The sequence below is a fragment of the Filicampus tigris genome, chromosome 5 (genome assembly GCF_054856515.1).
Source record: "Filicampus tigris isolate MCC_2025a chromosome 5, RoL_Ftig_1.0, whole genome shotgun sequence".
Classification (NCBI taxonomy): Eukaryota; Metazoa; Chordata; class Actinopteri; order Syngnathiformes; family Syngnathidae; genus Filicampus; species Filicampus tigris.
In genome coordinates, this window is record NC_141221.1 from 15,844,542 (window position 1) to 15,869,858 (window position 25,317).

At 41.2% G+C, this 25,317-nt stretch overlaps 1 protein-coding gene across 2 annotated transcripts; it reads right to left on the reverse strand.

The window, feature by feature from the left end:
• Positions 1–4,252: 4,252 nt before the first annotated feature.
• Positions 4,253–25,262, reverse strand: dmrt1 (doublesex and mab-3 related transcription factor 1). Of its 2 annotated transcripts, none has more exons than XM_086032132.1 (5): positions 24,917–25,262; positions 24,658–24,832; positions 20,754–20,908; positions 17,172–17,315; positions 4,253–5,835 (listed from the first exon to the last, which is right to left on the reverse strand). In XM_086032132.1, exons 1-5 carry the CDS (start codon positions 25,124–25,126, stop codon positions 5,827–5,829), a joined length of 693 nt encoding a protein of 230 aa, XP_085888258.1. In that variant the 5' UTR covers positions 25,127–25,262; the 3' UTR covers positions 4,253–5,826. The 2 variants fall into 2 exon arrangements, with proteins under 2 accessions (XP_085888258.1, XP_085888257.1); XM_086032131.1 differs by having other exon boundaries at positions 17,159–17,315; positions 24,917–25,237.
• Positions 25,263–25,317: the final 55 nt, after the last annotated feature.

Consider the following 25,317-nt stretch of genomic DNA (forward strand, 5'->3'; position numbering starts at 1 on the left):
GAATGAATAATCGGTTCAATCAAAATGTGCACGTGACCTATAGAAGAGTTCCAAATATGCGGAAATACGCACTGCGTTTTACATGGGAAAGTCATAAGTGAGCTTTTTTGGGGGGGGCGGGGGTATTTTTCCAATGTTGCAATCATTCCATTTGATTATGTTTGGTTATTTTGTGTGTTAATCGGTGATAAATTTAGCAAAATGTTCAACTCATCCCTAAAAAAATATATATTTAAATAAAAAAAAAATCAAACTACATTTGGGGAGGACCGGATGAAATAAATATTAGTACATTAATTAGGCCCTGACCTATGGATTTTTTTAAAGTCAATGCAGATTCCAATATTTGACAGAATAAAATTCCGATAACCGATTAAGTGGCAGATTATTTAAAAAGTATATAATGACTAAAGTATTTTTTTGTCTCATTTTGCACTTACAAGAAAAAATATGTGAATTATAGGCAGAACATTTATAATTTATTTTTTGTTTAACTTCCCAACAAAGAAATAAGATCAACAAAAATCTGTCAATTTATGTGGAGGGACGGGTGGTGTTTGAATGTCATTGTCTTTGTCTTATGTTGTAATATGTTAATGTGTGGAATAAATTTGCAAAAAGTGGCAAAAAAAAGTCTGTTGTTGACCAGTATCGGTTGATTAAGTGGTCGGATCAAATATGAATATTATGATGTACAGCATTATGAGCATGTTTTTAGAGTGTGTTTTAAAAAAACAATTTACATAACAGTCCTGCTGATGATTTATTTGTTTGTTTTAGAACAGCATCAAATATCCAATTAAGATAACACTAAAGGATTGAAAAAATTGTTATCATATATGTAATATCTTATTTCTTATGTGAAGTTTATATATGAAATAGGATTGCCATATTTTACATCGTTTAATAGTATTTAATGTGGATGATGTCATGTATTATTTATTCACTGAGAAATTAAGAACAAAAATCACAAATATGCCCCAAAAATAAGTGAGGGAATAAAACAACATCCTTGACCCAGATCTGCCTTAAAAATGTTAAATTCTCTCTTCCCCTCCACGCTATCCCTCCATTAAGCATGGTGGAAACACTTGAAGTTGTCGTTCACACCCTCCTGCTCCCCAACAAACAATCGGCTATTAAACTGGAACACATAAAATAGCAATTCAATCGGAAATCATCTGCAACTTTTACAACTTGTACGTTTTTCATGTGCTGCTGTGAATACAGAATTGAGTACGATCTCCACTAATGGAGGCCCGTGAAAGCGAGCAGTTAGTTTATTGAAGCACATTATGGGATGGATGGCAGGCCAGCGAATCAAGTGGGCCCATTAAGCTTTTAATTGGAAAATGGCCCAGCACCTTTTCAAGGTGACTAGACTGGTCTGGACGGACTCCAGGTGCTGCACACGACTCACCTCCGGACTTTCTTTCTTCCCTGTCATTCACGGTATTAATTAGTACCGTTAATTAATAAAAATATGCATATGAGCGAAAAATATATATGCATGCGAGGAAGGGATTGTTTCATTCGTTGTTCAAGAAAAAAAACAGTTTAATAGGTCCAATATTTTCCCCAAAAAATATAATACAGTAATGGCATTTTGTTTAACATTGTTTATACATATTTGTTTTACACTTGAATTATTGATGAAAATGTGGAATGTAGCAGCAATAATATGTATAAATATTCACCATTATATTTAAAAATTAGTGTTAAATGTGGATGATTTATCAAACAATTAGATGAAATGTGAATTTGGATATTGTCAATGGTTTTAATATGCCTTCAAGTAGTGAAGGATTCAAATTACATGATGTGGAAAAATATTAAAATGGTTGAAATGTGGGTGACCTGTTGAAAAAAACCATGATTAAATATTTTGAATATATTTCACCACATATTTTTAAACCTTAAAGTGACTCAAATATATGTGGAAAAATATGATTAAATATTCAGATTTTTTTTTTTACTCAACATTTTTACAAATCTTTTTTACATCAATTAACCATCCATCCATTATCCAAACTACTTATCCTCACAAAGTGTGTCTGATAAAAAGTTGAAAAGATATATCAAAACATGTAATCAGATACTCACAGGCATGTATTCTTTATCCTCTGTGAAGAATGACTGACTATTACTGCAGTACTGCCCTGCTCATTATCATTGTTGTTTTAAAATGTCCACAGTTTAGTGTGGTTAACTTCTTTTTCACACTTCCAAATGACCATATTAGAAATGATGAAATGGTTACTTCGTTGCATGCCTGATGGTTTGATCTTGAAATACATTCTGTTTGCATAATTCCCAACGGAGGAAAGAGGCTTTGAGGATCCCAACAAAATGGAGGTGGGCCACAAGGAGAAGATGGCCGTGATTAGGAGGCGCTGATTGTGGGGCGGGGCTTGTTGTCACAGGGCGGCTCCCCAGGGGAGCAATATTGTCCACACTCAGTTTGATCGCATTCGTGTCTGCGGATACGCACGCAAGTGACTGTCAGGATAGGATACCAAAAAATAGACAAATACAAAAGCAACTGCATACATAGCATCAGCATACATGTATGTATGTATATATATACTGTATGTACATATGTATGTATGTATATATATATGTATGTATATATATGTGTATATGTATGTATGTATACATATATATATATATATATATATATATATGGAGAGAGAGAGAGAGATGTATCTGTTTATTTTTTTATTTCACTAACATACTGTATTAATATTTGTGTTTATATGATGTCAGTTTGAAGTTGAACTTTCAAGTTTTTTGTTTTAAACTGAGCAGTTTAGACCATCGACTGGTTAGCACGCCCGCCTCACAGTACAGAGGTCATGGGTTCGAATCAGGCCCCCGGCTTTCCTGTGTGGAGTTTGCATGTTCTCCCCGTGCCTGCGTGGGTTTTCTCCGGGTACTCCAGTTTCCTCCCACATTCCAAAAACACGCATGCTAAGTTGATTGGGCACTCTTAATTGGCCCTAGGTGTGATTGTGAGTGCGAATGTTTGTTTGTCTCTGTGTGCCCTGCGATTGGCTGGCAACCAATTCAGGGTGTCCCCCGCCTACTGCCCGATGACATCTGGGATAGGCTCCAGCATGCCCGCGACCCTTGTGAGGATAAGCGGATTGGATAATGGATGGATGGACTAGACTGTTAGTCTATTTCCTCCCACAGCAAGATCCATTTCCTGTTCTGTGGTTACCATCACAAAATCCAGGCCACTCACTGAGCTGAAGTCTCAGACTTTCCGTCCGGACATTTGGAATGCCCAAGTTTTTTTGGAGACATGGCTAATAATCTAAAGCAACATTTATGTCCTGTTCTGTGGCTATCATCACAAAACCCTTTCAATGCTGACTGAGATTTCGCAGGATCAAGTTCAGCCTGACTTTTGAAGGTGAAACTAACACGATGAGCCACCAGGGGGCGTCGTGCCAAGGCGTGAAAAAAAGCAATGGCGAGACACTTTGTTCTCCCCGCAATAAAATGGCCTCCCTTAACCAAAGTCGTAAAAGCGCCGGCCATAAAAGTCAATCTTGTGTAAAATCCAATTAAGTCATTACCTGACTGATTGTATCTTTAATTGAAAACAGAAGTGACAGTAAATTTGTGTGATATATCAGCATCAATCGATACTAGCGCCGCCGCTGATTTATTGCGGCGTGGCGCTTATAGGTAACTCCACATTCTTCTCTCTAAAACCACTCGGGGATGAAATTAAGAGTAAGTGCGTTTCATAAAGAAAAAAAAAAGAAGAACAAGACGCCGGCGTTATTGATTCCAGCAGATGGGGCACGACCCGCTGAGTGTTAGCGCAAAGAAAACACTTGGGAGTTTGTTTTCCGCCACCTTCCATCATATCGGCCCCGCAAACAAACTTGTAGCCACATAAACTCAAGAAAACACTTCACATGAAGAATCTCCATGAGACCCCTGAACATTTTTATGCTTGTAATATTAGGAAGAATGTTTGTGGGGCAAATACAATTGCACAGAAAAAGAGTTACGGACTCTTTCAGTTTAGCCACACAAGACTAGCAGCAAAATGGACCCTAAAGGACATACATTTACCATCATCATCATCATCATCATTTACAAAAACACATCATTGGTTAGGCTGATCATTTATTTTAGGAGTAAGTCATTAGAATTTTTTTTATTAGCTCGGGTTGTTTTCAAAAAGTATTCAAACGTCTGGGATGGATGATGGACTCTTTTCTCAACTCAAAGGTTTGATCAATGAGTCTTTATTAGGGCATGAATCATAAGAAAAACATGAGGAGAAAAGAAATCAACGTAGTAATGAAACAACATGAGGGAAAAAAAAGAACTTGAAATGAAAACAACAAACTCAAACAAAATGTGAAAAAAAACAATAATTTAAGACAACTTTAAACGAAAACACATCAATCAGAGAAAAACAACACCAAAAAAACAAACAAATGAGGAGGGAAAAGCATACGGAAAAGCCAGAATAAACTTAACGTAAGAAAACATCTGACGAAAAGCGAGAAGAAAACACAAACAAGAAAAAAACAAGAGCTAATAACAAAATGACAAATGACAAGAAAGCAACACAAAATGAAAACACAAAAACATGAAGAAGATAACTTGAGAAAAACAATTAGTGAAAAGAAAATAACAAATAAGAAAATGACATCAAACGCAAAATGAGAAGAAAACAAGAAAAACAAAAGAACGAAGAAAACAGAAAAAGAAAATGACTCCAAAAGAAAACAAACACCAATCAAAGAAAACACAACAACATGAAAAGAAAACAAACAAGGAAAACAGAAAAAAGAGAAATGAAAAGACAAAAATTGTAATCAAAAATAATTAAAAATGAACAACGGGACCAAATTACAATTCGAAGAAAACAAAAACGCTCGCAAACAAAAACATAATTAATTAAAAAAAAAAACAATTTAAGAATACACAATATGGAAATAAAAAGCACAAACATGAAAATAAATACATTAAAATAGAAAACATACACTCGTAAAACTGCTGGGTTAAAAGTAACCCAAATTGGGTGAAATAGCTAACCCAGCACTGGGTCCAAAAGGGACCGACCCAGTGATGGGTTAGCTATTACTTTGGTTTGGTCCCAGTGCCGGGTTATTTATTGCCAGCGCATTTGGTTGACGATTTGACCCAGCACGTTGGGTCAAAATTTTGATCCAACTTCAGTGCACACCTGTCCAAATTGGTGACCAGCTTCACCTCTTCAGCCCGCACAAATCCAATCTTTTGGCTCAAAATAATTTGCCCAATCTTGGGTAAAAGTTACCCAATCTGCTCAAAATCCACAGCATTTTTTGTGTGTGTCGAAAACCTAACCAAAATACGGGGGAATAAACAACCCATGAAGAACATGAATATGAACAAAACAATTTTAAATTAAAAAGAAAACATTTGTTAGAGTTAAATTAATTAAAAAAAAACAACATAGGCCTAATTCCCCATAGATTGTCAATTTGTTAAAATGTGCAATATGTCATCCATGATTAGTGAAAGAATTAAACAAGTGAACACATGGCTCTCCATATACATTATTGCCCAACTTTTACTGTGTGATCTGAAAAAACTTGTCAACTTGAATGATGAATGGAGACACAAACTATCTGGACTAAAATGTGTTCTTCTTGTTGTTAAAAGCATCGCTTGTAGTGCAAAAACCCAACCTCGGTGTTCATTTGGCCGCGTCTTCGTCGATGACGAGGCGGTCGGAGCCGCCGCTTCCGTCGTCCAGCTCCGGCTTGATGTTCTCAGCCGAGCGGACGGCCATGGGGTCCACGCTGCCGGCTAACATGGCTGCGCACACAAAAAACACATTACAATGAACAGTGCATTATTTATTTATGTATTTATGTTGTAATTTATTCATTCATCCATGCAGGTAAGGCAAGTGAGAATAGATTTTAAGTAAAATCTACATAAAATCAAAGCAAATAAAAAAATGTTTAAAAGTAGATTTTGGGTCCCAAAGTAGGGTTAAGGTTTCAAAGTAGGGTCTGGTTTTCAAAGTAGGGTTTCAAAGTAGGGTTAGGATTTCAGGGTAGGGTTTGGGTTTCAAAGAAGGGTCTGGTTTTCAAAGTAGGATTTTAAACTAGGGTTAGGGTTTCGTGGTTGGGTTTGGGTTTCAAAGTAGGCTTTTAAAGTTGGGTTAGTGTTTCATAAGTAGGGTTTGGGTTTCAAAGTAGGGTTAGGGTTTCAAAGTAGGGTTAGGGTTTCAAAGTAGGGTTAGGGTTTCAAAGTAGGGTTAGGGTTTCAAAGTAGGGTTAGGATTTCAGGGTAGTGTTTGACTTTCAAAGTACGCTTTTAACGTAGTGTTTGGGTTTCAAAGTAGGCTTTTAACGTAAGGTCTGGTTTTCAAAGTAGGGTTTCAAAGTAGGGTTAGGGTTTCAAGGTAGGGTTTGGATTTCAAAGTGATATTTTGAATACAATACAACTTTAAAATATCAAATATTTCGCCAGGCTTGATGTGCGTGCAAGGTTTCAAGATTTTTTTTGTACATGTTTAAGCCCTCAATAATGCATTTCATTTGTCGAAACAATAATAATCATTTTTACAGATACAATTGTTATTTTGCAATGATCGCTGGTCAAACTCTAACAAGCCATCATAAACACATTAATAGAGTATTTATCAATTACAATAAAGGTTTGTTTTTAGATAAAATTATATGGCCTAAAGATTAAGTACATTTCAATTTCAGTGTAACTGAAGGTGTCTTTACATTTACATCAAGGTTCAGAGTTCCCTGGATTCCTCCACTGCGATTGGCCGGTGCTCCCTCCCTGCCGTCCTCCTTCCAGCGGTGTTGTGAGGTCATTTCTCTCCTCGTTAACTTCCTGATTGGTTCGGGACGCTCACTTTTTTTGCCCATCTGCACTTTGTCACCACTTTCAAACGGGTGCCTGCATCATTAAAAGGGATGTTTGCGTTGCAAGGTGCAGCCAGTGTGCTGCGCTTGTATGCTTGTGTGGGTGTGCGTGAGTGTGTGTGCGTAATTAAAGGTGCTGGGGGTGTTAAATGAGGATGCGGTCCACATGTCTGCTGTCTAATTCACTTTCGTGTCACATCCGTTTCAGAAAGACGAGTGCAACATGATTTTCATTGTCAATTAGCCCCATGGAGCCGCTACTTAATTATTGTTAATTAGTGACGGCTATTTGACGATGTTGACGTTATTATACAATGGGAGTAAATTATCAATTACTTTACTTTAATAACAGCTAATCCTACATTTACACCAGTGTTGTATTAAACACACACAAGGGCATAAAAATGACACACAACATTAGAAAAGAATAATACGTATGAGAAGGGATAAAGGAATGTGAAAATAAAATGCAACATGAGGATGAACCATAATGAGAAGAAAACGAGGTGGAAAAAAACTTGAGAATGACAAGGAATGTGAAAAAAACAACAATGTGACATAAACACAACATGAAAATGAAACAGGATGAAAATGTAAAGTAACGCAAGATGAAAGCAGAATAACACACGAAGACAAGAACATGTAAATGAAACACATCGACACGAGAATGAAACATAAGAAAATGAAACATGAGACAAAAAACACAATATTATAACAAAAAAGTAAACACAAGCATGTGTATATTGAAAAACAACAATAAAAATGAAAAAACGAGAAGAAAACAATGGGGGGGAGAAAGAGTGATAACACCATGAGAAGAAAATAATGTGACATCGGAAGATAACTAGAAAATGTGAATGCTGAAATTCTGAATGAAAAATATGGAAATGTGAAATGATCTTGAATGGATGATGTTGCTGTCAAATGTGCAATATGTCGGTGAAAGTTGCATATCATATGGAACGATATTGAAAGATATGGCGTGATTTCGACTGATGAGGAAATGATATGCGATGAAAAAACATGTTCATGACAAATGTGGATTTTTTGGGGGGGGTATGTGGGAATTTTTGGAATGTTGAAAATCATTCCCAAGGACAATTGAACGAGCTGAATGTTTAGGAATTCAAATCGGAAGGATTATGCTTAAAAATGCCATTGGGAAAGAATGGGGAATTTTGGGGGTGAAACATGGAATTGTGAGAAAACGAAATTTTCAAATAGTAAATTTGGCGTGATTTTTTAGAATATGTTGAAATTAAATGAACTATAATAGAGAATAGCAATAAAGTGGGAATGAATGCCTTTAGCTGTTACACACTGAAACATCACGAGACTGAAACAGAGCAAGGGTGCCGTCAACAAACAACTATCACACATCAGCGTACCGCACGACTTCTGTTGTGAGAACATCAACCTGCCTATTTGGATTTTTCTTTGGCCGCCCTCCAAAGAATCAACGGGTGTTGAAAATTGTATCACAAGGAGCATGCTGGGAATAAGGAAAAGTGAACTTTTGCCCCAGTGGCCGTCACTCAGCGCTCAAACAATGGAAGGCTCTCGCTTCCTTTTTTTGTGAGGCGGCACAAAAGGAGGCGTTAGCAACCTCCCACTTGTGCCGGCTAAAGAGAGTTTGGGAGTGCATCAAAGTGCAATCGCTGCCTGCCACGCTGACCAACAAAAGCCCGCATGTGACACCGTCATCTGGCTCGTCGGGTGTCATAATAGTCGTAGTCGCTCTGCCTGCATGCACCTTGTATGGCGTCATAGGGGCGAGATAACGCTTAAGCAAACATACCGCCGCATTATCACAACCATTAACAGCAAACTCTTCTCTCATGTGAGGAACTGAATAAATTTAAATTGGAGAAACGAAGAAATCAAATGGATTCTAAATAGGGCACATTTGATTATTTTTCAAAAATGTTTCTAATTCTTAAAGCGGAAGTCAACCCCTCAAAAATATTTGCAACAATACACAGTTCTATGCACCTTCATTAGTCCAAACACGGCATTCTGATTAATATTACGTTTGTGGGATATAAGTTAAGAAGCAAAATGCACCCACTTTTAGCCATCTCAGGGGGTGGCCATTTTGTCACTTCTGAAGATGACATAGAAGGTGCTCAGGGCTGTTTTCGGCTCACCTGTTTTCTGGAGCTGAGCCACGATTGGTCCTTATCTGAGCCCTGAGCAACTTCGATATCATATTCAGTCGAAAGAAGCAACAAAATGGCCGCCCCCTGAGCTAGCTAAAAACAGGTGGATTTCTCATATTCCACAAACGCAATATTAATCAGAATGCCGCGTTTAGACTATTAGGCCTGCATAGAACATTCATTCATTCATTCATTATCCATACCGCTTGTCCTCACAAGGGTCGCGGGCGTGCTGGAGCCTATCCCAGCTGTCTTTGGGCAGTAGGCGGGGGACACCCTGAATTGGTTGCCGGCCAATCGCAGGGCACACAGAGACAAACATCCGCACTCACAATCACACCTAGGGGCAATTTAGACAGTCCAATCAACTTACCATGCATGTTTTTGGAATGTGGGAGGAAACCGGAGTACCCGGAGGAAACCCACGCAGGCACGGGGAGAACATGCAAACTCCACACAGGGAGGCCGGAGCCGGGATCGAACCCACGACCTCTGAACTGTGAGGCGGACGTGTTAACCAGTCGACCACCGTGCCGCCCTGCATAGAACATATTCTGGAAAAAAATATGTTTGTGTTGACTTCCCCTTTAAGCAGCATTGGACAGTTACCAAAAAAAGGAAGAAAGAAATGGAGGAAGAAAAACAGTTCTGTGCTGGAAAGAAGGAGGTAAGGAAGGCAGAAAAGCAGTTTTAAGCCAAGGAGGTCAGGAAAAGACGACCAGTGTGTCGGGAAAAAGTCGACTTTGACGGGCTGAGCTCACGAGCGCAAACACGGTCGGTTTAGGTTGTTGTGCTGCCACTCCAATCCTGTAGGTGTCCCTATTGCGTGTTTCAAACTTTTGACTGTCAAAACAAATCAAGCCAAAGTTAGCACCATTTGTGAACAGAGAATGCTAATGCTAAAACCAAGACAATAACATAACAAACGAGACACAGCAAAGTCGCCAGACCCTTTCGGAATATGAGCACCATTGTCCAAGATTAAAGACAATGGAAAAAGACCAACGAAAACTAGAAAAGGAAATGAAGTGTCGCTGTGGTTCGGGGCCACTCTCACACTTAGCACACGCCATTATCGCGGCAACAGCAATTCAATCTTCAGAATGAAAAGTAGCCTGTCACATGACAAGGTTAGCTCGGGATGAAATGGCTCTCATTAAAACGATACGAGCACAAAACGTCCCTGGACACTTTTTGTGTGTGTGTGCGTGTGTGCGGTTCGTCATCATCAGCTACCCCGGTGCAACTTAATGATCCGGAAAACTCAGTCAGTCAAAGGGCAGCCAGGCAGACGGCCTTTAAACATGGCGGCTCATGCCACTCGACTGATGTTCACACGGGGAACCTTGAGCCCGACTTTTTGACCAGCCATCCCGTCGTGACTTTTTCCTCATGACTTTGAAGAGACAATGGAACAACAAGATAAAAAGAAAACTCCATGATGCGAAAATGAAACATGAGACTCAAACACCGGAGCATGAAAATGAAACACACGAACATGAGAAGAAAACAAGTGACAATGAAACACAAGATTGGGAAGAAAGCGACATGAGAAGACAACATGATGGCGAAACTTAAAATGAGAAGAAAACAACAACATGACAATGAAGTAAGATAAGAAAACACGACGAGAAGAAAGCAGATTGAGGAAGAGCCATCAAAATGGGACGACTGCGATATTCTTGAGAATAAAAAATGACAACGCGTGACTGCAACAGTAACACGATCAGAAAACACGGGGACACGAAAATGAAAACAACACGAGAAGAAAACAACATGAAACTGAAACGCGACGACGCTCACACGCAGACTAACCGACCGACTCCAGCTCCTGACATCACTCACTAGGCCGCGCCCCTTAAAGGCTGACATCCAACACACCAATGCTACTGTACCTGCAGTCTTAACTTTCTCTTTTATTCAATGTGATCATCTTTTTATATACTACAGCGCATTTGCAATGGTTCCAAACGGCGATGATTTCCGACTGGACGGGGATCGGGGCTACCGTTGACGCTGCTGACTGAGCAAGGCTGCTGAGCCGGGGTCCACGCTGCGTGCGCATATGCGGCCATTACACTCCAAGTGACAGAAGGCATCAGTGTCAGGGTCAGAGGCTAATTAAGCAGCGGGGACCCTTTGCCCCTGTATTGTTAACCAATCTGTCCCCACTCGAAGACGACTGGGGGGGCGCGGGGGGCTGGGGCGGGGGGCGTCGTCAACTTCCCGCTATGTTCAATCTCCATTCGGGCCTGTGCGTGCCCCATCAACTCACAAAATGGCCTGTCCGTCTTGTAAACCTTAAGGATACGCCTTAATGAGCTGAGGTGGCTGATCAATATTTGGCTGCTCTGCTGTGCGGGTTGCGTTTTAAACAAAACATTCATTGAGGGCGGACAGACAGCGCAAGAAAAATGCCAAAGTAAAGGACACACACAAGTGGAGCGGAATATAAAAATATATACTATATATATAGATACCATATTGCTATCAATACTTGCGCAGCAGCATCAACACAACACCACCTCAAAATCATGTTCGATAGCTCATTTGTAAAAACGCTAAAATAAAAAAATAAAAAATTCAACAATCACAAATTCATTAGCGCTGTCATTCTTAAAGTGGAAGTCAACCCAAAAATGTTCTTGACAAGAATATGTTCCCAGCAGTCTAAACACGGCATTCTGATTAATATTGCGTTTGTGGAATACGAGTTTATTTATAGCCATCGCAGGGGGCAGCCATTTTGTCACTTGAACTTTTTTCGACTGAAAATGACATCACAGTTGCTCAGGGCTCAGGTAACAACCAATCACGGCTCATCTTTGGAAGACAGGTGAGCCATGATTGGTCATTACTTGGAGTTACATTGCAGTTGTTTGAAGAATGATAATTACCTGTCAATAGCCTGTCTAGTGTTTCGCTATATGCTAGCATGAAGCTAGAGGACTTTCGTTAGATGAAGTTACGTTGTTTGGTTGAACATTTTGGTGTTTAATCCTTCATATGTCGGTTTTACCACTTCAGATGGGGGGTGACAAACAGCTTGGGGCATGCACACTTTGCTTTTCTATTTGAAGAACTGTGCGAGAGGGTGAAAACAAGTGCTAAGAAATACTAAAAATGTGTTAGAGGCTGTTTTAATAGTTTCAAATGTGTTCGAAGTGTGACTTTTCACCTATAGCGGGTGGGTTCGCAATGTTACCTCAGCAATAATCCTGTGTTCAGTGTAGTGCTTAGTGGTTCTGTGTTTTGGTCAGACTGCGGACAAGTACATAAAGCACAAGGCGGCCATTTAATGCCTTAGCGTGCCCGCGGGCTGCTGTTAATGGCGCTGTCGTACAAGCCATTACAACACACAATTACACTTGTGTTTAGCATTTAGCAGCACAGCAGGGTGGCAAAGACGAGCTGAAGCCCCCGAGGGTGTGACCGGCCCCACGGGAACCTGAATATTCTCTCTGACTCGTATTCACAGCTCACAAACCAAGTCCGTAGCCTATTTCACACAGTGGCCCATCGCATTAACAAGCTTTTTACACAGAACCCAGTGAAAAGTGGGCAGAGGGGCTAATGCCAAAAGTCAGTGACATGGCATCCGCGAATCGGAGGAAGTCAGTGACCGCAGGGTGGGACAAATGAGTGTTTGTGCAAAACAATCATCCATGTCCTGGCTTGATGGATACCCTGACGAACAGACACAGACTTATTGGTACCAACGTACGCCACACACTGTGGCATTTTCGCCGTAGAGACAGAAAACAACGTTCAAACGCCGTGGAGAAATCAGTGCATTCAAGTCAGGTGCACTTAGTGAATGGCGACCAAAGATGGCTGCCGGTGGCTTCTCCTAAGCCGTTATTGTTATTCCATTCCGATATAAATCCGCGGTAGGATTACGATTCCATTCTATATGGCATTGCTCAGTTTGAGAGGGTGTGACGTAACGAGTTTCAACATCTGAAAACATCCGAAAACGCATCGGTGACTGAGGCTCTCCTTGTCCACATGCGAGGGCATAACGGTACCTTAATTACAGATGGTGTTGTTTTGAAGCTAGCGGGGAAAGTGCCGTAACAGGCGTGGTGAACACTGACCCGGGCTGACTCTATTGAAAATCATCTCGGAAAGATAGTTATGGATTTGTAAGGCTTGGTGGGTTGGCGCGGTTCTATCGATTAGCAAGCCTGTAATTTGCATTTAAATGCTCTCGCTCCTGACACCCGTATAACCAATGCTTATATTGACGTGCGCGTATGGACTTTCATTTGAATCTTTGCTTTCAAACTGCGATTGATCCCAAAAAGTTGAGCTGGCTAACTTCACAAAGTCTCCACAAGGACGGGGGCAAGAAGGAACATGAAGCAAGATTCCGCCCCCCACCCTCTGCGGTGGATCCTGGTGGGTGGGTGTATGTGTGGACAAACATTCTGACTGAGTGTGTGTGTGTGTGTACATGGAGGTGGGGGGCTGGGGGGGGTGTGGGGCGGAAGGGGGCAGAGGCTTGATGGACTGCGCTGTCACCTCCCCGCTCTGCGATTTACGACGGCGGGGCTGCTGACGAGCGCGGCGCAGTAAACGGGCGGGCCGGGGGGGCGCGTATTTCACACGGAGCTGGCTTTTATGAAGAACACCGCCACGGCTCTGCCCAGCAGCGCCGCCCGGCCCGCCGTGACGGATGGAGAAAGACGCATGACAAGCTTCATCATTGTTTGTAAATCTTAACTGTTCCCGCTCACTAACTCCAGAAGGCAATTTTGCGGAGACAGCGGGGACTGCGGAGAGGAGAGGGGGGGGCGGGGAGGTGTTGGTGGGCGGATATTCCGAGGGAGGCGGGGGAAAGGACAGCGTCGGTGCTCCTGAAGGTTATTTGGATCTCTGTATTTGGCCAAGTGATTAGCCCTCGCCTTCGAAGCCCCGATAAATCTGTCGCGGCGCTGTTTGGCAGGTGCAAGGTGCCTCCCTGCTAGTTCCAGTTTCTGGATGGTCCACGTTTGGTCAGCTTTGTTCAGGACCAAGCCGCCCCCATAGAAGCACACTTCTTCCGTAGTCTCCCATTCAAGCAGTTTACTGTTCAATCAGGGACCATCACGGCGCGGAATGATGCCGGCAGTGACACTCTTTTACACGGAGATCCTTCAAGAATGACAGCTGTGACAAAAGCTCTGGCATTTGTCCTCCTGTGCCTTTTACACAGAATCCAGTGAAGCGGGATATTGCCGCCACTGTGTACACTTTCACACAGCGCTCTGCATTAAGATAACTAGAGGACGGACGTCATCGCCAGTATTTTGTGTCGTATAAAACTCATCAGACAGCAGCAATTGCTTTTGGACATAAAAATAAGGTTGTGTCACGTCTTCAAAAGTCTTCAAAAAAATCTTGTGGGGATTGGCGCGGGAGTTTGGTGTACCGGATTCCTTAATATGGATGGTTCGGTCCCTGTATGATTGTGTCAGAGTTGAATTTTGAATCTGCCAAGGCTGCCCGTTGTCACCAATTCTGTCTAACCCGTAGAAGAAAAAAATAATTTCTGGGTGCAACCCAGGTATTGAGAGAGTCCAGTTTGGTGACTTCAGTTTTGTGTTTCTGCCTTTTGCAGAGGATGTGCTTCTGTTGACTCCATCAAGCCTTGAACTTTCACTGGAGCGGTTCGCGGATGAGTGTGAAGCAAATGCAATGAGAATCAGCATCCCCATATCTGAGGTCATTGTCCTCAACAGCGAAAGGTTGGGGTGGAGTGTCATCTCCGGCCGGGTCAGGGATGAGTTCCTGCGCCAAGTAGAGACATTCAAGTATCTGTGGTTCTTTGTTGACCAATGAAGGAAGAATGCAGCAAGAGATTGACAGGCGGATTGGTCTGTCGTGAGGAATGAGCTGAGCCAAAAGACGAAGCTCTCGATTAACCGGTTTACCGCCTTTGCCTACTTGTATCCTGCTCTTTCAGTCACAAGCTGTGGATCGTGATCGAAAGGACACGAAACAAGAACCCAAAATAAGTTTGCTAGCGGGGTGTCTGGACTCTCCGGTTAGATTCTCTGGGCACGACCCACCGGTTGGAGGCCCTGAGGACAAACCATCTCCACACTGGTCTAGGAATGTTTTGGGATCCCTGGACGAAGTGGCTAGGGAGACGCAATTCTGGGCTTCCCTGCTACACCCCGAGGCCCGGCCTCAGAGAAGTAGAAGAAAACGGCTGGATGGATTTAATCTCTTACACAGAAAACCTGCACAAAGCAGAAGATTCATAAAAAGATAACAGATGAATCTCAACCTCTGTGGCATTATGGTATTCCTGAGAAGGGGTTTGGGAAAAAAAAGCTAACTATATCAAAATCAGTTCATGTTGATGAGACTCGCAAGAACAGCATGCTTATTACACTGCTGAATGACACATTGGCTGGATAAGATTAGCGGGTCCTCTTGGCCCTGGTTCAAGGCCGCACAGTCCAGGACTTGCTCGCAGGAAGCTCCGGCGAGCGTAAGGAATGTCGCGCAGACTCGTCGGCTCGGGTAGGACCTGTTCCCGTCGTTAAAAAACGCCCACGTGCTGGATGGGGACCAATGGTCTGATGAGATGCGGAATCCACGCACATCCGACTTTCTCACTCGATATATGAAAATAAATGAATACAGAGGAATGCCAGCTACGGAAATGATGCAAGAGTGCGAGTCCAGCTAGGCTAACAACTAATCGGAGCATCCCATTCAAGAGTTCTGTGGTTAAAATGTTGTAGTAATGAGACAAACTATCTAAGGGTTCCTCTGAAGGAAGCGTGGGAATTGCCAAAACCGAACCAAAACCAAACCAAACCTGGCTTGGAACCAAAATGCCAGATGACCTGTGTCTTTTCGGACATGGCTTTTTGAGACCTTTTTGTGTGTCTACTCATCATAGACAGGTCTACCAAATTTCATGTTTTATACTACATGTGGAGAAGATGGATATTATTAGTTATCGCAGGTGTATTTGATGTTGTGGCAGGCATTTCCTGTTAGGTTAGGGGAAGAAAAAAGTGTGTGTGGGGGGGGGGTGCTACCAAATGTGGGACCACCCGCGGGGAAGGCAGTTGTGGTCTTGTAATGGAGCGTAAAGCCTTAGGCAGTGAAGGGATGAGACGGGGGACCCTCACAGGAAACAGACAGGTGAAAGTCCAAAACAAATACGAAGGAGGTGTGGGGGTCTTAAAGGCGCTGATGCTGCTGGTGCTTCTCAAGGTGAAATGGGTAAAAGACAACTTGCAATTTGTCACTTTTAGGGGCAGTATCAGGCCTGAAACAATTTGCACTGATAGTCAACTTTCACAGCTCAAGCCAAATTTTAGTTTTTGCACATTTAAGACCTCTCCTTTTTTAAATGTAATTTCACAGGGGCTCAAATTTCAGGAAAAATTGATGACACATTTTGAGAATAATAAAAACATACGCCTCATGTAAAATATTTTGGATGTTTTTGATGTTTTAGGGGAATTTGAACATTGAGTAGCAGTATACCTCAGAGTAAGCCATTTAAGCATATGTCTTTTGGGGTGGGGGGGCTTTAAAAATAAAAATTTTAAGGCCACATCCATAAAATTTAAGACCTCTCCTTCATTAAATACAATGGATGCACGGGATCAAAATATCTAAACATTTTGGAGATTATGAGAAATTTTGAGAAAAATATTTTGCATTGTATTTAATGTACTATATGAAACATTTTTAAAGACCGTGTATGCTACTTTCTGAAATTATAGACCTCTCCTTTTATAAATGTGATTCCATACGCTGTTAAAATGTTAACGTTTTGCAGAATTTCAACAGTCTTCAAGTAAAATATACCTCAGAGTAAGATATTATACGTATAGTATAGGAAATCTTTAAGGCCACTTTCCTCAATTTTAGAACTCACCTTTGGTAAATGTGATACAATACACAGTTTAAATGTCAAATTTGGGGTAATTTGAACGCAGGTAAAATCCACATCATTTTTTTATATACTGTATGAAACGTTTTTTACAATCCTTTTTAAGGCCACTTTTCATCAAATTTAAGCCCCTTCCTTCATTAAATAAGGTGCAAGGTGTTTTGCGCATGTCACGGGTCACTCACCGGCGGCCATCACCTCGGAGCAGCTGTTGTCCTCCAGGTTGAAGAACGAGGAGCCCAGGCCCTGGGGGAGGTAAGTGGCCGCAGAGTAGTAGGGATGCATGTGGTACTGCGGGGACATGTTGTGGCCCGAAATGTGGCCACCGTCGCCATAGGGCACCTGTACAGTGACAAAAAAAACAACAACAAAAAACACACACACTTATCTTCCACAGCGTGCGGCAAACTTTTGCAACGAGACGTCTACTCGCCAGAGAAGGCCACTTTTTCAATTTCACTTTTTATGGAATGTGATTTCTGTCAGCGCCAATAGCAATACGTCAGCCGCCTTGTCCACACCATCAGCTCGCTGACAGCTTTATAAACTGTTATTTAAGCGACACTCAGCTCTTGTATTAGGCTCTGAAAAATACAACACAGATTGGACGGGCGGGGGGCAGGCGGTTGGGGGGGGTTGTGTCGCTTGTCTTTGAGGGACAGCAAACCAAGATGGTCCACGTACAACCACATATTATTACAGTATTTGCATTTACAGTCAATCAGAAGTCCATAACGCTGTCTGTCTGCATGAAACATTTGTACAGGTCAAGTCTAATCTAAATACTTTAAACTCCATCTTTCAGATTTAAGACCTCCACTTCAGTGAGTAGAATGAGATGCGTGCTCAAAGTGTCAAAATGGTTTGCCTCTGGGTATGTCATTTTGTGATAATGTCATATTAATGATCATTTTTGTTTTTTTTTAATTCAGATCTAAGAGTCACTGATAGTGTAGTGGTACACACGCCTGAGTTGTGTGCGGGCAGCGTGGGATTCGGTTCCCGCTCAGTGACGGTGTCTGTGTGTGTGTGTGTGTGTGTGTGCCCTGCGACTGGCTGGCGACCAGTTCAGGGTGAAGTCTGCCTTTCGCTGATTGTCAGCTGGGATAGGCTCCAGCACCTCCTTCGCGACCCTCTACACTACAGGATAAGCGGTTTGGAAGATGACACGGATGACACAATTCAGGTCTATGAGGTTCAGGAAAGCCAATTTAAGACCTTTTTTCCAAAATGGTGTGTGTGTGTGTGTGTGTTTGTTAGTTTTGAGGGTTTGTACCTCCCTCAGAGGTCTTGACTTTATCAGGCACCATCTCGCGTCTGCACCCTTATTTGATTTCCCATCACCCACCTGCATGGCAGCCAAGCACCAGTGAGTGTGCAGCACAGCAGAAGTTGGGAGGGTTAGATGCCTCACACGATAAGCGACCAAGTGTTTCCTCTTTCATTCCACTTTTTACAGCAAAACTGAAACTAGCGTCTATATACGGTAGCTGTACAATGGAGGTAGATTGACTTTTGAGGCCTCGCCTTCATTCAATGTGACCACAAGGAGTGGGCAAAATGAGCTCCATTTTAAATTATGATATTGAAACAAATTTTTCCAGTTCTCGAGTTTATGGTACTTGAAAAAAGGCTTTTTTAACAACTCCCTTCATTAAATATTTAGCAAAATATTTTCAAAGATTGCAGTTGTATTGAAGCCAAATGTGTGACTTCAAATCAATCAAAGAAATAAAAAATGATAAGACTTTTTTTTAAAGTCACTTACAAATTCAACACCTCTCCTTCAATAAACATGTATCAATACCATTTTTGATTGACTGCATGTTTGTTTGTTTTTTACTGATTGCAAGTTTAAGGGATCCAAATAAATAGTTTTGAGACCTTTTTAAGGACACTTAACTCAATTTTAGTACCTCTCCTTCATTAATATGACATGCTCATTAGTGTAAAACATTTTGGGAAAATGTTTTTAATAGTGCATGAAACCTTTTTACAAGTTGAAGGGAACCCAAATGGAAGACTTTAAAGAATTCAAAGATGTTAGTTTTTTTTCAAGCCAATTAAAAATTCACCACCTCTCTTTTAATAAATATGACCACTAGCAGTGTGTGATATGGCCTCAATTCTAACACAGATTGAAAGGACGTTTTGCAATTTTATTTACATATACTATAAGAGTAACTTTTACAAGTTTGCCGATTTAAGAAAGCAGAATCTAACGCCCACTTTGCTAAAATTTAAATGTGACCAAAAAAGAGCTTTTTTTTTTTTTCACATGCTATATGAAAACTTTTTACAGGGCTGCATGTTTATAAGGAGGCCCAATTTAAGACTCCTGAGACTTTTTATTATTATTTTAGACCTCTCCTTCATTAAAAGTGACAAGAAATAGATACAATAGTAACTGTGTTTTATACACTACGCAAAATCATCATGAAACTATTTGACTGCTTCGTGCAGGAAGCATCCTTTGTTTTCACACAAACTACCTAAAAATCGAATACTATAGAAAAATTACAAACATTGATGTTCTTTCGGAACAAGATAGTTGAGTTCTTAATTTTGGACACCTTGGTGTTTTGATGAAGAAGTTGTTAAATTGCGAATATGACCGACTCACAAAATAAATATAAAAATATACTGTATACAAGTGTTGTGTGTCTGAAGCACCTTCACTTTGACGCAAACACAATGAAGCGACCGTCTGAATTTGAATAAGCTTAAAACGACAGCTTGACTGAAAATACCATCAATCACCGAGCGGGATGGCTAAATTATGCTAAGGAGTGCTAACTGATTAGCATTAATGCGCTGGCTTTCCCCCTCTGCGCGCTGAGGCGGAGCGGTTTGTTCCCGCGCCGACAGACAATACCATTAACCTTTGCAATTCGGGCAGCGCCGCTAAGCCGCCTAGCGCGTGGTGACCCCGACGCGTCGTGTTGCTACTCAGGAGAGGGGTGGGCGGGCCTGACAAACATTTATCATGAAAACTAAAATTTCCCATTCCAGATCGCTCGGGAGTTATCCAGCATTGTGTTCAACTCGCAAAGCTCATTACGGTCGACAGTGAGATACGTTGAAGCTAATGCCCTTTAATTGCGCCCACTGATCATTCACATAAAGCAAGAGGCCTGTAATATTTACCCATCAAGTTTTTAAAACAACCACACAGCTTTGCCTTAATAAAGTCTGTTTAGCTTGATGCTAACAAACGACACAAAACACCCAAGACAGGCTAATGAATAGCATCGGTGTCTGACACTAAAACAGTCCTCACGGACACATATCCTTTGTGAAAATTAACTAATGTCACAACAGCTTTCTGAGTCAGTTGTGAAACACTTTTTCGTGTGTTCCAGAGGCCAAAGCGCAGACACCTAAAGGAGCAGCACAATGTCCAACGAGGTGAAACAAAAAATGTTGTTAAAGTGTTTTATTCTTTACCCTCCTGTGCGTGTTTGGAATTCACTATATTATGATGCTTGCTATTTTTCTTATTAAAAGAACATGTTACAAAAACTTTGCTTTTGGGGGTGAGACTGGAAGAAATTAATGTCTTTTTCTATACATTGCGATGGGGAATGATGATTTTATTTATCGGTATTTTTTTGATGATTTTATTTATCGATATTTTTCTGGAAAAAAAATAAATAAATAAATAAAAAACTATATAGTCGGTGTGAGAAAGATGTACCGCATATAACTGAGGTTCACTGTTTGCTGTTTAAAAATCTTATAATCCAAATTACGGGAGGGATTATTGCCATTGGTAGTCACCTGGTAAGGCTGGTAGTTGTACAGGTTGTTGTAGTAAGCCGAGTAGCAGGGAGGCTGGTACAGGTTGTGGTAGGAGGTCTCCAACTGCAGCTCAGTCTGAACGTCACTGAGAGGCCTGCTACTCCCTGCCACCGGGCTGGAGCGACTCCCCGCGCCTGACAAACACAACAATGCACATTCATCAGTGTTTGCAACCAGGCTCCCCCTACAGCTGGGAGCTGGAATAGACAGCAAGCAGAAATCGGTACATTCGGAAACGTGAAATTATGTCTCTTCATTGTTTTAGGGTTTTGGGTTAGAAGTAGTAGTTGTAGACAATACATATAAGACAAATAGATAATAAGGAAAATAATAATTCGGTAATTTAAAAAAAGGTAATAAATAAAAACTATTAAAATACAAAATGGTAACTGAACACAAAATAGTGATTAAAGAATGTAAAGATACAAAACAAGCAATACAAAATAATAATTCAATGACAATGATACAGCTAGAGTAATAGGAAATAATCAAACAGTAAATCAGATTTCAATAAAGTAAGTATAAACAATAAATCAAGTTTAAAAAATGATTTAAATACTAAACTAATAGAAATACAAAAGATAAAAAAAAAATAACAAATAATAACATAAGATTAAATATTGAAAATACAACATGATACTAATTACTATTAATCCATCCATCCAATTGTATATGTACAATATACAGCAGTAATGCAACTAAAGAGAGATTAATAAAGACAAGCAACTACTACAAGTTTTCACTTGGGTACATTGAAATATGCTTAATAAGTAACGACTTCATATATTATGATTAATAATTATAATACACTAAATAAATGCAAAAAATAACACAGCAACAACCAAACCACAAAATAAAAGAAGCTGAATGCTCTCGCCGTGTTTAAGCACAGTAACAAAAAGTTTATGCAAATGCATACGAAACGTATCTAATTAATAGCATTGTCAGTCAAATATTTGAATGACATTTTTAACCCTTTAATGGGGACTTGATGAACGAACAAACTTTGACACAAATATACGCTCTTATTTTTACATGATTGTAGGTACAATGTTTATTATCATTATTATATCTTCATTATATGTACTCGCACAGTATTTAATAATAACTCAGGTTTCGGTGCTGCCAACAAGACCGCAGCTATGCCTCCCTACCCAAAGCACTTCAAGTCAACAGCGCCACCCAAAGGCCGCATCAACTGTTGCCGCAAGTGACTTTTCTCCAATCCTCATCACAATTTTGCCTTATCGCCAAGGCCACATTGTTCTCTCTTCCGACATATGACATCATGCGCCAACGTCGGCACATCGCTCATCATGGCAGAGTCGCCGCGTGCTCGCCTCCTTTTTGTTCCCGCTTCCGTGACGGTGGCGGTAGCGGCCTTGGCCTGTCATGTCGTGCTCCTCCTAAAAATGTGCTCTCAGATACCAGAGTAAACACTGTATCACTCAGCGTGTGCGTTTCACACCTTTTCCCAGAAGATTTTGCGGCATTATGCCACTTATTTGGCACTGTATTTATCACGCGGTGTGTAGCGATAAATAACGTACCTCCGCCAAGGACAAGCTGTTTGATAAAATAACCAGAAATTGTATAAGGGCGATGTACTTTTCAGAACTATTTGTTAGCTAGAACAGTTAGTCCCACACTGTGTCCCGTGAGAGATCATCGGGGGTGCTGTGGGAAATTATTGATCCGTTCTCTATCAGACACTAACAATAGACGCATCAAAATCGAAACGTAAGGCTAGACTGAAAAAATTGTTTTTGAAATTCAAAAAAAAAAACATGGAAAGAATTTCCACATAATTAAATGCTTTTCTTTGAAGGGGAAGTCAAGTCAAATATTCCTTTACATTTTGTTCTATGCTCCGCGACTAGACTAAACACAATATTCTGACTTATATTGCGTATGTACGATATCAATTAAGCAGAAAAACCCTCCCGTTTTTATTCATCCGGGCGAACGATCATTTTATCCTGTACTGACACATGCTGTCAACTAAAAAAGTCACGGCTCACCTTTTCTGGTTTGTACTTGTGACGTTTGCAAGCTGAGCCCTTAGTCACCGTGATATCATTTTCAGTTGCCAGCATGTCAGTACAACGCAAAATGGCTGTACCCTGAGATGATTAAAAACAGGTGGATTTTTATGATTAATTCGTGTTCCGCAAATGCAATATTAATCAGAATACCGTGTTTGGACTAGCCTTTAAGCAGCCATTTTGTCACTTATTTCAACTAAAAATGACATCGCAACTACTCAGGGCTCAGATAACGACCAATCACAACTCAGCTTCTGAAAACAGGTCAGCCGTGATTGGTCATTACCTGAGCCCTGAGCAACTGTGATGTCATTCTCAATCGACAGAAGTGACAAAATGGCCGCCCTCTGAGATGGCTAAAAACGGGTGGATTAACTCTTATTCCACAAACGCAATATTAATCAGATTGCATTGTTTCAACTAGTGGGACCGCATAGAACATATTCTTGAAAAAAATATGTGTTTGGGTTGACTTCAGCTTTAAGTGTTAAGCAAGTCTATTGGTCTCTGTTAATGTCTATTGGTTGGGTCAACGTAATTTATTATGGTTAGTTTAACTACATTACTAGGATTGAGTTCAACTGAATGCATTTGGGCTGAATAAACTTAACGTATTCAGGTTTATTTTTGGTCTGTTAAAACTACCTCAGGTTAATCAGTCAATTTAGAGGGGAAAAAACAGGCATACATAGAGAACAAGAAAACTCCACAGAGGAAGGCTGGAACCTGGAGTTGAACCCTCGACCTCTAAACTGTTTCACACTGTCACTCATCCACAGCTGTGATGACGTCCCAGCATCAAAATGTAATGTTCATGACATTTCAACACAAAGTAAATCTTAAATGTGAAGTTGAACAGATTTTGTGTAAAGGCAACGTGATTTAATCATTCTTGTGAATGTGGAATTAGTGCTTATCAGTTACATTACCAATTAAGTTGACCAATTAAGTCAATAAAACAGGAAGCCAATATGCTTTTTTTGAGTATAGATTGATTATCAATTTCTTCAGCAAGCCACCTGATGTGACTACTTTTTCTGGTGACGGTCATCTGGCCACAGTGAGCAAAACTGTGGCCATCGCTAATGCTAGTTCTATTGAACTACACAAAGCAGATCAAACGAGAGGAAGGAACATGCTGCGTACGACCAACCGAAATGGCAGACCCTCATTTAGGTTCGGTCGGAACAGAGGTGGAGTTTGTGAAGTTGACAAGACACATAAGCCAACAATGTCAAAGTCATTTTTGCCACGGGCCACATTGTAGTCACGATTTCCCTCGCAAGACCACTACGACGGTGAAACCATATAAATGTTTAATCACCTCCTCGGCACACAGCAACTTGATGGTTAAGTTTTGAAATCAGCAGTCAAGAATAATAGTTTGCTCAACTATTGTTCAAGTTAATGTAATAAGGGGTTCGAGAAGAAAATGCTTGCAATTTATCAATGATATTATTTACTAAATATGACTTTTTAAAATGTTGGAACCGATTTTAGGAAGCAACATGGAAGTTGGCATTCGCGGGCCACATTAAATGTTGTGGTGGGCCGGATCTGGCCCCCAAGCCTTGAGTTGAGACACGTGTGCCATAAGCGGTTCAAAAAGACACATTTTCAGAAAGAGGCAGATTACCAAAGAGTTAAATGATTGCTTCATTTCACACTCAAAGGGTGGACAGGCACTCCAGAGACACAATTACTTGTCCATTTTCAATAACATGTCCACATGCAAATTAGCCACAATTAAATTCTTTGTACACTTCAGAATGTGAAAACATGATCTTAAAACATTGCCTGTGCATTTTAGAAAAGTTTTGTCATGACGGTCACCTCACCTGTGGCTGACGGCAGAGAAGACGAACCACCGACCGGGGTCAGGGCTCGTCCTTCGGCGCCGAACAGGTAGTGGGGGTCGTCTTCGCTTTTCACCAAGCTCGCCGGGCTGGGCAGGTTTACTGGGCTGCAAAAGCCCAGCTCTTCGTCCTGGGCTTGCTGCCTCCTTAAGGCGACCTGGAAGACAACAAATAACCTGGGCGACGGCTAACAGGTGAAGCTACAGGTGAGGCTAACGGGTGGATGTGTGTGTGTGTTTACCTGGGCCGCCATGACACGCTGCCTCTCGGCTATAAGCTTACACTTGTCGCACTGGCAGTCCTTCCACTTGCAGAAGCGCTTGTGGCCCTTCAGGTGCGACACAAAGCCGTGGTTGCGGCAACGGGAACATTTGGGCATTCGGGGCCCGCGCTGCTGCGCTGATGACGAGGATGGAGGCTGCTCGCCGGGCGGAGGTGCCAGCTTGCTCATGGCCGGGCGTGCTCACAAATGAAAAGTTGTGGTTAGTTGAGGATTATTATGGAGGAGAGTGAGACAACACCGGTCCTCCCCCATCCTTCAGGAACTTTTTTTTTTCTCCCCACAAGTGGGAGTTAGATACAGTGCACTAAGCCCACTAGCCTGCCAGGGTTCAAATGAAAGCACGGAGAGGTTTTGAGGTA

What these genes read in the sequence shown, in the direction of transcription:
- dmrt1 (XM_086032131.1), bottom strand. Translation starts at nt 25,126, where the DNA reads ATGAGCAAGCTGGCACCTCCGCCCGGCGAGCAGCCTCCATCCTCGTCA. An exon ending in TTCTCTGCCGTCAGCCACAG is followed by an intron (nt 20,909 to 24,657) that starts GTGAGGTGACCG and finishes TGTGTTTGTCAG; the next exon opens with GCGCGGGGAGTCGCTCCAGC. An exon ending in CTCCGAGGTGATGGCCGCCG is followed by an intron (nt 5,836 to 17,158) that starts GTGAGTGACCCG and finishes TTGTGTGCGCAG; the next exon opens with CCATGTTAGCCGGCAGCGTG.